This window comes from Mercenaria mercenaria, chromosome 10 (assembly GCF_021730395.1).
Source record: "Mercenaria mercenaria strain notata chromosome 10, MADL_Memer_1, whole genome shotgun sequence".
In the NCBI taxonomy this organism is placed as follows: domain Eukaryota; kingdom Metazoa; phylum Mollusca; class Bivalvia; order Venerida; family Veneridae; genus Mercenaria; species Mercenaria mercenaria.
In genome coordinates, this window is record NC_069370.1 from 71422695 (window position 1) to 71438225 (window position 15531).

At 36.5% G+C, this 15531-nt stretch overlaps 1 protein-coding gene across 3 annotated transcripts in view; it reads left to right on the plus strand.

The window, feature by feature from the left end:
* Positions 1-10496, plus strand: part of LOC123561324 (phytanoyl-CoA dioxygenase domain-containing protein 1-like) — a 46901-nt gene extending 36405 nt beyond the window's left edge. For all 3 annotated transcript variants that reach the window (XM_045353615.2, XM_045353617.2, XM_045353616.2), the window contains 3 exons: positions 3548-3660; positions 5322-5421; positions 9860-10496. In XM_045353615.2, coding sequence (XP_045209550.2) covers positions 3548-3660; positions 5322-5421; positions 9860-9916 — 270 coding nt within the window. In that variant the 3' untranslated portion in view covers positions 9917-10496. The remainder of the gene's footprint in view (positions 1-3547; positions 3661-5321; positions 5422-9859) is intronic.
* The last annotated feature ends 5035 nt before the right edge of the window (positions 10497-15531 follow it).

The window sequence follows — 15531 nt, forward strand, 5'->3', positions numbered from 1 at the left end:
TACTTTCCAAGATTTTTGAAAGGGTCATTTATGATCAGATGGAAGGTTACTTGAATGAGAAAATTTTTTTATACAGTTTTCAGTCAGGGTTCAGACGTGGATTTTCCATGGATACCTGTCTTATCCATCTTTCAGATTTTGTCAAGTTTCAGATGGATAAAGGTAACATGGTAAGAATGGTTCTACTGGATTTACAGAAGGCGTTCGATACAGTTAATCATAGTATTTTGTTAATGAAACTGAATGCAATTGGCCTTAGTTCAGATGCTGTTCTCTGGTTCCAATCATATCTTTCTGATAGACACCAGTTAGTTGCTGTTTCAGGTATCCATTCCAATCGTGCCCCTGTAATCCTTGGTCCCCTTTTTATTTTTAATCTATGTCAATGATATGTCAGCTGTGGTCAAAAATAAGTTATTACTGTATGCTGATGACTCTGGAATTCTTGTATATGGTAAAAGTATAGCTGATATTGAGTCTATTTTATCTATGGAAATGGAAAATGTAAGTGAATGGCTTATTGATAACAAGCTTTCACTCCATCTTGGTAAAACAGAGTCTATTCTCTTTGGGTCTAAGCCTAGGTTAAAGACACAAAATGTTTTAAATGTTTCTTGTAATGGTACAAACATTCAAGCAACCAGTTCAGTGAAGTATCTGGGTGCTACATTAGACCAAAATCTTTCAGGTGATGAAATTGCATGTTCAGTGGTCACAAAGTCTAATGCCCAGTTAAAATTCCTTCATAGAAAGAACCAGTTCTTGGATCTTCATACTAAGAAGTTTTTAGTAATGTCTCTGATACAGTGTCATTTTGATTATGTATGCTCTAGTTGGTATCCAAGTTTGACCAAGTATTGGAAAAATAGGCTTCAGACTACTCAAAACAAAACAGATTTGTTTTGAACATGGATAGTAGGTCTCATGTTGGGTCAGAGCAGTTCAAGTCTCTAAATTGGTTGCCTGTCTCAAAGAGAGTAGATCAGATAACTGTCTGTCATGTCCATAGAATAAAGTCAGGCACTGCACTGGAATATCTTAAGGAGCATTTTACATCCCATTTTCCAACCCATGACCATTTTACCAGATCCAGAGTGTCTGCACTTCCATCATCAAATTCTTTTGATTCTAATTATTCCTTTGCTGATACTGGTCGGTTTTCTTTGCCAGAGAGGATGGGTAGCTTTGGTAGAAAGTCTTTTGCTTACAATGGGATTGTTTTGTGGAATGGTCTCCCTCAACATCTTAGGGATATTGAATCTTCCCATTCATTTAAGCATGCCATCAAATCCTATTTAATGTCTAATTGATTTTAATAGTCTTTCAGTTGTAGTATATTAAAATCTTTTAATTGATTTAAACAGACAAGTCTTAGAAATATAATTCTTATCTCAGTCATTTATATTTTTATGCCCCCAAAGGGAGGCATATAGTTTTTGAACCGTCTGTCGGTCTGTCCGCAATTTTCGTGTCCGGTCCATATCTTTGTCATCCATGGATGGATTTTCAAATAACTTGGCATGAATGTGTACCACAGTAAGACGACATGTCGCTCGCAAGACCCAGGTCCGTACCTCAAAGGTCAAGGTCACACTGAGACGTTAAAGGTCATTTTTCATGATAGTGCATTGATGGGCGTGTCCGGTCCATATCTTTGTCATCTATGGATGGATTTTCAAATAACTTGGCATGAATGTGTACCACAGTAAGACGACGTGTCGCATACATGGATGGATTTTCAAATAACTTGGCATGAATGTGTACCACAGTAAGACGACGTGTCGCGCGCAAGACCCAGGTCCGTAGCTCAAAGGTCAAGGTCACACTTAGACGTTAAAGGTCATTTTTCATGATAGTGCATTGATGGGCGTGTCCGGTCCATATCTTGGCATCCATGGATGGATTTTCAAGTAACTATGCATAAATGTGTGACACAGTAAGACGACGTGTCGCGCGCAAGACCCAGGTCCGTGGCTCAAAGATCAAGATCACACTTAGACTTTAAAGGTCATATTTCATGATAGTGCATTGATGGGCGTGTCTGGTCCATATCTTTGTCATTCATGCATGGATTTTAAAATTGTTGGGCATGAATATGTACCACAGTAAGACGATGTGTCGCGCGCAAGACCCAGGTCCGTAGCTCAAAGGTCAAGGTCACACTTAGACTTTAAAGGTCATATTTCATGATAGTGCAATGATAGGCATGTCCGGTTCGCACGCAAGACCCAGGTCCATAGCTCAAAGGTCAAGGTCGCACTTGAACTTTAAAGGTCATATTTATAATTTTATGACCTTGACCCCTGAATGACCTTAATCTTGAAGATCCAATTGTCCTAAACTCTAACATCGGCCATAACTATTCATTCAAAGTGCCATCGGGGGCATGTGTCATCCTATGGAGACAGCTCTCGTTTATTTTTGCTGCTGTACTAATTTCATTTAAATGTAGCTATAATTACATTTTTAAAGTATAAATATATTTATTTTCGTCAGATGTAGTGAGTTTTCTATTTTGGCTGACAACTTTGTGATCATATTATCATTCATTGATCATTCCTTATGAAATATTATGTGATAAATCTTTTACTGTGATACATATATGTGATCTCAATTAGCTTTCGTAAATTATTTAGTATTTAAGATTATGTATCTTGGTTTATTACTCAAAAATATAATAGTTAAACATGACTTCCTGTGTCATGCCGCCAATAACAGGGACCACAATGGAAATAAGAAGAATCATTTCGTCTTTTTTGTGTTATCCCTGGTATTGGTGAGCATTACATGGCTTTGCTGAGTAATATGATATAACTGTCTAATGATTTGTTGGTTTGTCACTATTTAATATTTATTATGCATTGATTTATCATTTGTTTTATTGCTATATTGCCATGTCATGTACACTTGTGCTAAATAAAACTTACTTACTTACTTACTTAAGTAAAATCAGAAATACATTTGCTTGGGATTAATTTCCACTGAATTAGCATTCCTGATAATTCTTGCAAAAAAAGTTCCCTGCATAAACTTGGATTTTAATTTATACTTCTAAGGTTAGCATTTATGGCTTTTAACTGTTTCACAAAATTTTGGTCACACAAAAGTATCCGACATTACCAAATTTTTCATTTATTTTAATCACGAGGCTGAAGATTGGAAATATAGAAGGTACAAATATAAGATCTACTCATTCTTTATGAGAACACTTTCCTTCAGGCATATTCATATATTATAGTTATGTTATTTAGAAATTTAAAATAAATGTAATAAATTCATTTAAATTTTAAACCTCAGTTGCATTGTTCTTTTATAAAAGTTAGGTGTCGTACGTATATGCATTTTTTATGCAGCAAGTCACATTTTGCTATGTCTGGAATTCCACTTGAGGCTGTGGAAAGGTGTATACTATATGTATTTGTAGGCTATTTCCATTTGAGGTAAACAAGCTTTTACATGAGGAAAAAAATATATTGTGATGTCTATTTTGTACTAAAACAGAAAATCAGTGGAACATTAGTGATTTATGTTTTACTGTATTATTCAGACAATTCTAACAGAGGAAGAGAAGGCCAACTTTAAGCCAGTTTGTGGTAATTTGAAGAAAGGGGAAGCAAGTTTTCATCATGCTCTAGCAGTACATGGTTCCTATGGTAACAGGTGAGACTCGGGGAAATTTTAGTGTTGTCTTTTTAGCTCACCTGTCACGAAGTGACAAGGTGAGCTATTGTGACCGCTTGATGTCCGTCGTGCGTCAACAATTTCTAAAAAAATCTTTTTCTTGAAAACCACTGGGCCGAATTACACCAAACTTCACAGGAATGATCCTTGGGTGGCCCCCTTTCAAAATTGTTCAATGAATTGAATTCCATGCAGAGCTCTGGTTGCCATGGCAACCAAAAGGAAAAACTTTAAAAATCTTCTTGTCCAAAACCATAGGGCCTAGGGCTTTGATATCTGGTGTGTAGCATCATCTAGTGGTCCTCTACCAAAATTGTTCAAATTATCCCCCTAGGGTCAAATATGGCCCCGCCCCGGGGGTCACATGGTTTATATAGACTTATATAGGGAAAACTTTGAAAATCTTCTTGTACAAAACCACATGGCTTAGGGCTTTGATATTTGGTATGTAGCATCGTCTAGTGGTCCTCTACCAAGATTGTTCAAATTATCCCCCTAGGGTCAAATATGGCCCCGACCCAGGGGTCACATGGTTTATATATAGACTTATATAGGGAAAACTTTGAAAATCTTCTTGTACAAAACCACATGGCTTTGATATTTGGTATGTAGCATCATCTAGTGGTCCTCTACCAAGATTTTTCAAATTATCCCCCTAGGGTCAGATATGGCCCCAACCCCGGGGGTCCCAAGTTTTACATGGACTTATATAGGAAAAAAAGTTCAAAAATCTTCTTGTCTGAAACCACAACACTTAGACCATTGATATTTGGTTTGTAGCATTGTCTTATGGTCCTCAACCAAAATTGTTCAAATTGTACTTCTTGGGTGAAAAGAGGCCCTGCCCTGGGGGTCCCAAGTTTTATATAGACTTATATAGGAAAAAGCTTTAAAAATCTTCTTGTCTGAAACCATATGACCTAGGCTTTTGATGTTTGGTATGATGCATTGTCTAGAAGTCCTCTACCAAAATTGTTTAAATTATGCCCCTGGGTTAAAAGAGGCCCCACCCTGGGGTCACTTAGTTATTATGTGAGTTATATAGAAAAAATACTTAAAATTCATCTGATCCTATTTCCAAGACTGTTTAATCATAATTACCTGATGACCCCAAGTAATATGATGTCACTTGACTGTGACCTTGACCTACTTTCTTGTTTTTTAAGATACAGCCTTGAAATTTTGATGACATACAGTTTTGCACACAAATCGTAAAACTGAATTTCATTGACCATGAATTTGACCTACTGACTTTCTTAATATTTTATCATCAGTTTGACATTTGAAACATGTAGCTCATATTACTCAGGTGAGCGATCCAGGTTCATCATGACCCTCTTGTTCAAGTTTGATTTATTCATTTCTTTCTTAAAATATTTTTTTAACTTAAAAGATTCAATGTTTAATTTAAAGTATCTAACTACCAAGTCTTTGAAAAAAAGTTACATTGTAATAAGTGATTGTGAATTTTATTTAGCTATGAAACTTTGGCATAACTGTGGTGCAGTTTATGGATAAAGTGAGCAATATATCTTTGGACTCTTGCCCACAATTCCTCCTGATTATTGATTATCTTTAACCACTATACTTTGACCTATTCTGACATTTTGGTCTTTACATGATTTTTTTTTGTTTACAAGATCCAGCAAGCCTCGTAGAGCTGCTGTGCTGAACTACTTCAAAGACGGCGTCTGCTCCAGTACTGACGATGAGTTGCTGAAAGGAATAAAAATTACCAAGGTTTGAACTTTCACTTATAGCTGGTTCTAACACTTAAACATGCCAGGCTAAAGTATAGCAGGTATGAAAATGCTAACTGTTAAACATGCCAGGCTAAAGTCTAGCAGGTATGAAAATGCTAACTGTTAAACATGCCAGGCTAAAGTATAGCAGGTATGAAAATGCTAACTGTTAAACATGCCAGGCTAAAGTATAGCAGGTACGAAAATGCTAACACTTAAACATGCCAGGCTAAAGTATAGCAGGTATGAAAATGCTAACTGCTAAACATGCCAGGCTAAAGTATAGCAGATATGAAAATGCTAACACTTAAACATGCCAAGCTAAAGTATAGCAGGTATGAAAATGCTAACTGTTAAACATGCCAAGCTAAAGTCTAGCAGGTATGAAAATGCTAACTGTTAAACATGCCAGGCTAAAGTATAGTAGGTATGAAAATGCTAACACTTAAACATGCCAAGCTAAAGTATAGCAGGTATGAAAATGCTAACATTCAAACATGCCAGGCTAAAGTATAGCAGGTATGAAAATGCTAACAGTTAAACATGCCAAGCTAAAGTATAGCAGGTATGAAAATGCTAACATTCAAACATGCCAGGCTAAAGTATAGCAGGTATGAAAATGCTAACACTTAAACATGCCAAGCTAAAGTATAGCAGGTATGAAAATGCTAACACTTAAACATGCCAAGCTAAAGTATAGCAGGTATGAAAATGCTAACACTTAAACATGCCAAGCTAAAGTCTAGCAGGTATGAAAATGCTAACACTTAAACATGCCAGGCTAAAGTATAGCAGGTATGAAAATGCTAACACTTAAACATGCCAAGCTAAAGTCTAGCAGGTATGAAAATGCTAACTGTTAAACATGCCAGGCTAAAGTATAGCAGGTACGAAAATGCTAACACTTAAACATGCTAAGCTAAAGTCTAGCAGGTATGAAAATGCTAACACTGAAACATGCCAGGCTAAAGTCTAGCAGGTATGAAAATGCTAACTGTTAAACATGCCAGGCTAAAGTATAGTAGGTATTAAAATGCTAACACTTAAACATGCCAAGCTAAAGTATAGTAGGTATGAAAATGCTAACACTTAAACATGCCAGGCTAAAGTCTAGCAGATATGAAAATGCTAACACTTAAACATACCAGGCTAAAGTCTAGCAGGTATGAAAATGCTAACACTTAAACATGCCAAGCTAAAGTATAGCAGGTATGAAAATGCTAACTGTTAAACATGCCAGGCTAAAGTATAGTAGGTATGAAAATGCTAACATTTAAACATGCCAGGCTAAAGTCTAGCAGGTATGAAAATGCTAACACTTAAACATGCCAAGCTAAAGTCTAGCAGGTATGAAAATGCTAACACTTAAACATGCCAAGCTAAAGTCTAGCAGGTATGAAAATGCTAACACTTAAACATGCCAAGCTAAAGTATAGTAGGTATGAAAATGCTAACTGTTAAACATGCCAAGCTAAAGTATAGCAGGTATGAAAATGCTAACTGTTAAACATGCCAGGCTAAAGTATAGTAGGTATGAAAATGCTAACACTTAAACATGCCAAGCTAAAGTATAGCAGGTACGAAAATGCTAACTCTTAAACATGCCAGGCTAAAGTATAGCAGGTATGAAAATGCTAACACTTAAACATGCCAGGCTAAAGTCTAGCAGGTATGAAAATGCTAACATTAAACATGCCAGGCTAAAGTATAGTAGGTATGAAAATGCTAACACTTAAACATGCCAAGCTAAAGTATAGCAGGTATGAAAATGCTAACACTTAAACATGCCAAGCTAAAGTATAGCAGGTATGAAAATGCTAACTGTTAAACATGCCACGCTAAAGTATAGCAGGTATGAAAATGCTAACTGGTAAACATGCCAGGCTAAAGTATAGCAGGTTATGAAAAATGCTAACACTTAAACATGCCAGGCTAAAGTCTAGCAGGTATGAAAATGCTAACGGGTTTAAAACATGCCAGGCTAAAGTATAGCAGGTATGAAAAATGCTAACACTTAAACATGCCAGGGCTAAAGTCTAGCAGGTATGAAAATGCTAACTGTTAAACATGCCAGGCTAAAGTCTATAGGTTTTTGAAATGCTAACACTTAAACATGCCAAGCTAAAGTATAGCAGGTATGAAAATGCTAACCGGTAAACATGCCAGGCTTAAAGTATAGCAGGTATTGAAAATGCTAACCGGTAAAACATGCCAGGCTAAAGTATAGCAGGTATGAAAATGCTAACACTTAACATGCCAGGCTAAAGTATAGCAGGTATGAAAATGCTAACGGTTAACATGCCAGGCTAAAGTTAGCAAGGTATGAAAAATGCTAAACCGGTAAAATGCCAGGCTAAAGTATAGCAGGTATGAAAATGCTAACACTTAAAACATGCCAGGCTAAAGTCTTAGCAGGTATGAAAATGCTAACACTTAAAACTGCCAAGCTAAAGTCTAGCAGGTATGAAAATGCTAAACTGTTAAACATGCCAGGTAAAGTATAGCAGGTATGAAAATGCTAACTGTAAACATGCCAAGCTAAAGTCTAGCAGGTATGAAAATGCTAACTGTTAAACATGCCAGGCTAAAGTATAGCGGGTTTATGAAAATGCTAACACTTAAACATGCCAAGCTAAAGTATAGCAGGTACTGAAAATGCTAACTGTTAAACATGCCAGGCTAAAGTTATAGCAGGTATGAAAATGCTAACACTTAAACATGCCAGGCTAAAGTCTAGAGGTATGAAATGCTAACTGTTAAACATGCCAGGCTAAAGTATAGCAGGTATGAAAATGCAAAACTGTTAAACATGCCAGGCTAAAGTATAGCAGGTATGAAAATGCTAACACTTAAACATGCCAAGCTAAAGTATAGCAGGTATGAAAATGCTAACTGTTAAACATGCCAGGCTAAAGTATAGCAGGTATGAAAATGCTAACACTTAAACATGCCAGGCTAAAGTATAGCAGGTATGAAAATGCTAACTGTTAAACATGCCAGGCTAAAGTCTAGCAGGTATGAAAATGCTAACACTTAAACATGCCAGGCTAAAGTATAGCAGGTATGAAAATGCTAACTGTTAAACATGCCAGGCTAAAGTCTAGCAGGTATGAAAATGCTAACTGTTAATCATGCCAGGCTAAAGTATAGCAGGTATGAAAATGCTAACACTTAAACATGCCAAGCTAAAGTATAGCAGGTATCAAAATGCTAACTGGTAAACATGCCAAGCTAAAGTATAGCAGGTATGAAAATGCTAACTGGTAAACATGCCAGGCTAAAGTATAGCAGGTATGAAAATGCTAACACTTAAACATGCCAGGCTAAAGTATAGCAGGTATGAAAATGCTAACACTTAAACATGCCAGGCTAAAGTATAGCAGGTATGAAAATGCTAACTGGTAAACATGCCAGGCTAAAGTATAGCAGGTATGAAAATGCTAACACTTAAACATGCCAGGCTAAAGTATAGCAGGTATGAAAATGCTAACGCTTAAACATGCCAGGCTAAAATATAGCAGGTATCAAAATGCTAACACATGCCAAGCTAAAGTATAGCAGGTATGAAAATGCGAACACTTAAACATGCCAAGCTAAAATATAGCAGGTATCAAAATGCTAACACATGCCAAGCTAAAGTATAGCAGGTATGAAAATGCGAACACTTAAACATGCCAAGCTAAAGTATAGCAGGTATTAAAATGCTAACTCTTAAACATGCCAGGCTAAAGTATAGCAAGTATAGGAATGCTTACAGTTAAACATGCCAGGCTAAAGTATAGCAAGTATAGGAATGCTCACTGTTAAACATGCCAGGCTAAAGTATAGCAGTTATAAAAATGCTAACATTTAAACATGCAATGCTACAATTTGCCTGAATAAATTATTATTATGCTACATGTATAATATTTTCAGAACTTAAGATATTGTGTCCATTGAGATTTTTCATTTTGCATTACATTCTACCCATTTATAAAGACCAAACATTGGACACCAAAACATATGAATAACTGATATAAGTTCTTACATTTAAAATCAATGTTTGGCAAAAGGGCAATTAGTAAACAAATGACTATGCCAAATTGATGTAATGAATTAATAACCACATTATTGAGAGAAGCTATGTAAGGCATAGCTAGTTTGTGTAGATTGTGTGTACATTGCATGTAATATGCAAAAAGCGTTTTATTTGAAAAACACTAAAAAATAACATTTTTGTTTTCCATATGTAGAAGTACTCTTTTCAGACATGAATAATTTGAAATTTTGCATGTGTTGTTGATATTAGCATATTAATGATTTTCATGTGTTAATGATATTCATGTATTGATCATATTCATGTGTTAATGATATGTGTTGATGATATTCACATGTTAATGAAATTCATCTGTTGATGATATTCTTGTATTGATGATTTTAATCCTCCATTTTTGCAGGGACAGAAGATGGAAGGACAGTTTTTCCCATTAGTGTTTGATCCAGAATGGATGTAGACTGTAGAAATGAATAAAGATATGAGCCACGCCATGAGAAAACCAGCATAGTGTATTTGCGACCAGCATGGATCCAGACCAGCCTGCGCATTCACGCAGTCTGGTCAGGATTCTTCCTGTTCGCTTTCAAAGCCTATTACAATTAGAGAAACTGTTGGTGAACAGCATGGATCCTGACCAGACTGCGTGGATGCGCAGGCTGGTCTGGATCCATGCTGGTCGCAAATGCACTATGTTGGTTTTCTCATGGCGCGGCTCAATTATAATAACTGCTAGTGCTTTAGAGCTCTACTTGATACAAGCAAAAATACTTTTGTGGTACTAAATGTTTCTAACACTCTTGCTTAGATGTCTAAAAATATGAACAACATATACATTGCTGTTTTAAAAGTTATTTACCATTTTCAAAAATGGATGGCAGACAATAAACACTCAGATATGCATTATATTTGACAGGTTAATTTCAGAGTAAAAAGTGTGTTCTAAAGATACTATACTGTACTATACATGTATAATTATGAAATTGTAAGATGTATGTAATTGTAATATAAGTAAGTAAGTAAAGTTTTTATTTACAGAGGGTTGCCCAATTAGCATAGTTTTATACTAATCTACCTTGGGGCCCTCTAAGCAATTTTACATGCTACATTTAAAGTACAGAAACAACACAATGTACATAAGACAGAATAAAATTCATACACAAATTCACAAATCAAATTATCCTTGTCAACTTGGCACAATTGTACACCATCATGAGACGAAGTGTCATGCGCATGTCCCTTCTTTAGAATTACTTCCCTTGGTTGTTACTATAAATAGCTTATAATGTAACTTTTTCATTACTAGTCGTAGGGAAAAATGGAGACCACTTTTCTGTAGTACAACATGCATGTTACATCCAATTTTGAGGTGTATTTTGACCATCTCTACCTGGTAAGGATTTTTAGATTAACTTCCCTTAGTTGTTACAATAAATAACCTATATTGTAACTTTTTTTATAATTGACCGTAGGGAAAAACCAAGACCACTTTTCTGTGGTACAACATAGATGTTACTTACAAATTTTGGTGTATTTTAAGGTATCTCTGCCTGGTAAGGAGTTTTTATGTGGATTTAGAAAAACAAAAGAATTACAATAATTACTAAACAACCACAAAATTAAAATTCCATTTGCAAATACAGGTGCTAGAGTAAAGAAATTTGCTGTGACGGGCGTATATTGTGACATTCTGGCACTCTTGTTCTTTTTGACACAGACTCAAGCTTTTGTTCAATATCTTCATCCACCATTGGAGTCATTAAACTCTCCAGTTTCCTCAGATGTGCCATTTCACTATCCAGCATCGAAATAGTCGAGCGCACTGTCTCCTGTGACAGCTCTTGTTTATGTACATTCTGATCAAATTTCACCAATATCCCACTTAAAATGCAGCCCCTATTGCAAACACAAGGATTTCTTTTTAGCTCACCCGAGCAATGCTCAGGTGAGTTTTTCTGAATTGCTCGATGTCCGTCGTCTGTCTGTCGTCTGTCAACATTTAGCTTATGTATGCGATAGAGGCTGTATTTTTCAACTGATCTTCATGAAACTTGGTCAGAATGATTGCCTTGATGAAATCTAGACCGAGTTCGAAAATGGGTCTTCTGGGATCAAAAACTAGGTCACTAGGTCAAATCAAAGAAAAACCTTGTGTATGCGATAGAGGCTGTATTTTTTAACTGATCTTCATGAATATTGGTCAGAATGATTACCTTGATGAAATCTAGGCCGAGTTCGAAAAGGGGTCAACTGGGGTCAGAAACTAGGTCACTAGGTCAAATCAAGGAAAAACCTTGTGTATGCGATAGAGGCTGCATTTTTCAGTTAATCTTCATGAAACTTGGTCAGAATGATTAACTTGATGAAATCTAGGCCGAGTTTGAAAATGGCTCATCTGGGGTCAAAAACTAGGTCACTAGGTCAAATCAAAGAAAAACCTTGTGTATGCGATAGAGGCTGTATTTTTCAATTGATCTTCATGAATATTGGTCAGAATGATTGCCTTGATGAAATCTAGGTCAAGTTCGAATATGGGTCACCTGGGGTCAAAAAGTAGGTCACTAGGTCAAATCAAAGGAAAACCTTGTATATTCAATAGAATCTGTATTTTTCAACTGATCTTCATGAATATTGGTCAGAATGATTACCTTCATAAAATCTAGGCCGAGTTCAAAAAAAGGTCAACTGGGGTCAGAAACTAGGTCACTAGGTCAAATCAAGGAAAAACCTTGTGTATGCGATAGATGCTGTATTTTTCAACTAATCTTCATGAATTTTGGTCAGGATGATTGCCTTGATGAAATCTAGGTCAAGTTCGAATATGGGTCACCTGGGGTCAAAAAGTAGGTCACTAGGTCAAATCAAAGGAAAACCTTGTATATGCCATAGAGGCTGTATTTTTCAATAGATCTTCCTGAAATTAAGTCAAAATGATAACTTTCATGAATTCTAGGCCGAGTTCGAAAATGGGTCATCTGGGGTCAAAAACTAGGTCACTAGGTCAAATCAAGGAAAAAACTTGTGTATGCGATAGAGGCTGTATTTTTCAATTGATCTTCATGAATATTGGTCAGAATGATTGCTTTGATGAAATCTAGGCCGAGTTCGAAAATGAGTCATCTGGGGTCAAAAACTAGGTCATATCTAAGAAAATACTTGTTTAAACTCAAGAGACCTCATTTTTAGTCCAATCTTAATGAAAATTGACCAAAATATTTGTTTTCATGAAATCACTAGGTTAAACATGTTAGCACTGTTATAGTATGTTTCTCAGGTGAGCGACCTAGGGCCATATTGGCCCTCTTGTTATTTGACCTAGTGACCTAGTTTTTGAGCCTAGATGGCCCATATTCGAACTTGACCTAGATTTTATCAAGGCAATCATTCTGACCAAATTTCATGAAGATCAATTGTAAAACACAGCCTTTATCGCATACACAAGGTTTTTCTTTAAATTGACCTAGTGACCTAGTTTTTTAGCCCAGATGACCAATATTCGGATTTGGCCTAGATTTGATCAAGGTAATTATTCTGACTAAATCTTACGAATATTCAGTGTAAAATGCAGCTCCTATTCCGTACACAAGGTTTTTCTTTAGTTTGATCGGGTGACCTACTTTTTGACCTTGATGACCCATATTTGAACTTGGCCTAGATTTCATCCAGACAAACATTCTAACCAAATTTCAAGAAGGTCTGCTGTAAAGTGCAGTCCCTATCCCGTACACAAGCTTTTTCTTTGATCTGATTGAGTGACCTAGTTTTTTACCCCTGATAACCCATATTCTAACTCTACCTAGATTTTATTAAGGCAATCATTCTGACCAAATTTCATGAAGATCAATTAAAAAATACAGCCTCCATGGCATACACAAGGTTTTTATTTGATATGACCTAGTTTTAACTCCCGATGACCCATTTTCGAACTTGGCCTAGATTTTATCTAGGTTATCATTCTGACAAAATTTCATGAAGATCAGTTGAAAAAATACAAGCCTCTATTGCATACACAAGGTTTTTCTTTGATTTGACCTAGTGACCTAGTTTTAGAACCCAGTTGACCCATTTTTAGCTCATCTGATTTTTAGCTCACCTGTCACAAAGTGACAAGGTGAGCTTTTGTGATTGCGCGGTGTCCGTCGTCCGTCCGTGCGTGCGTCCGTCCGTAAACTTTTGCTTGTGACCACTCTAGAGGTCACATTTTTCATGGGATCTTTATGAAAGTTGGTCAGAATGTTCATCTTGATGATATGTATGTCAAGTTTGAAACTGGGTCACGTGCCTTCAAAAACTAGGTCAGTAGGTCTAAAAATAGAAAAACCTTGTGACCTCTCTAAAGGCCATATTTTTCATGGGATCTGTATGAAAGTTGGTTTGAATGTTCATCTTGATGATATCTAGGTCAAGTTCGAAACTGGGTCAAGTGCGGTCAAAAACTAGGTCATTAGGTCTAAAAATAGAAAAACCTTGTGACCTCTCTAGAGGCCATATTTTTCATGAGATCTTCATGTAAATTGGTCAGAATGTTCACCTTGATAATATCTAGGTCAAGTTCGAAACTGGGTCACGTGCCATCAAAAACTAGGTCAGTAGGTAAAATAATAGAAAAACCTTGTGACCTCTCTAAAGGCCATATTTTTCATGGGATCTGTATGAAAGTTGGTCTGAATGTTCATCTTGATGATATCTAGGTCAAGTTCGAAAGTGGGTCACGTGCCTTCAAAAACTAGGTCAGTAGGTCAAATAATAGAAAAACCTTGTGACCTCTCTAAAGGCCATATTTTTCATGGGATCTGTATGAAAATTGGTCTGAATGTTCATCTTGATGATATCTAGGTCAAGTTCGAAACAGGGTCATGTGCGGTCAAAAACTAGGTCAGTAGGTCTAAAAATAGAAAACCTTGTGACCTCTCTAGAGGCTACTTGTGAATGGATCTCCATAAAAATTGGTCAGAATGTTCACCTTGATGATATCTAGATAAAGTTTGAAACTGGGTCATGTGCCGTAAAAAACTAGGTCAGTAGGTCAAATAATAAAAAAACCTTGTGACCTCTCTAGAGGCCATACTTTTCATGGGATCTGTATGAAAGTTGGTCTGAATGTTCATCTTGATGATATCTAGGTCAGTTTTGAAACTGGGTCAACTGAGGTCAAAAACTAGGTCAGTAGATCTAAAATAATTAAAATCTTTTGACCTCTCTAGAGGCCATATTTTTCAATGGATCTTCATGCAAATTGATCTGAATGTTTACCTTGATGATATCTAGGTCAGTTTCGAAACTGGGTCACGTGCGGTCAAAAACTAGGCCAGTAGGTATAAAAATATAAAAACCTTGTGACCTCTCTAGAGGCCATATTTTTCATGAGATCTTCATAAAAATTAGTGAGAATGTTCACCTTGATGATATCTAGGTAAAGTTCAAAACAGGGTCACATACCTTCGAAAACTAAGTCAATAGGTCAAATAATAGAAAATCCTTGTGACCTCTCTAGAGACCATATTTTTCAATGGATCTTCATGAAAATTGGTCAGAATTTTTATCTTGATAATATCTAGGTCAAGTTCAAAACTGGGTCACATGAGCTAAAAAACTAGGTCTCTATGTCAAAAAATACAAAAAAACGACGTCATACTCAAAACTGGGTCATGTGGGAAGAGGTGAGCGATTCAGGACCATCATGGTCCTCTTGTTTGAAAAAAATGATGAGTTATTGTCATCACTTGATCGGCGTCGGCATTGGCGTTGCCTGGTTAAGTTTTATGTTTAGGTCAGCTTTTCTCCTATACTATTGAAGGTATTGCTTTGAAACTTGCAATACTTGTTCACCATCAATAGCTGACCCTGTACAGCAAGAAACATGACTCCATCCTGCTTTTGAGGTATTGTGATCGCTCACCGTCCGGCGTCCGTCCGTCCGTCCGTCTGTCCGTCCGTCCGTCGTCCGTCCACACTTTCCTTTAAACAACATCTCCTCCTAAACCAACAGGCCAATTTTGATGAAACTTCACAGGGATGTTCCTTGGATGGCCCCCTTTCAAAATTGTTCAAAGAATTGAATTCTATGCAGAACAC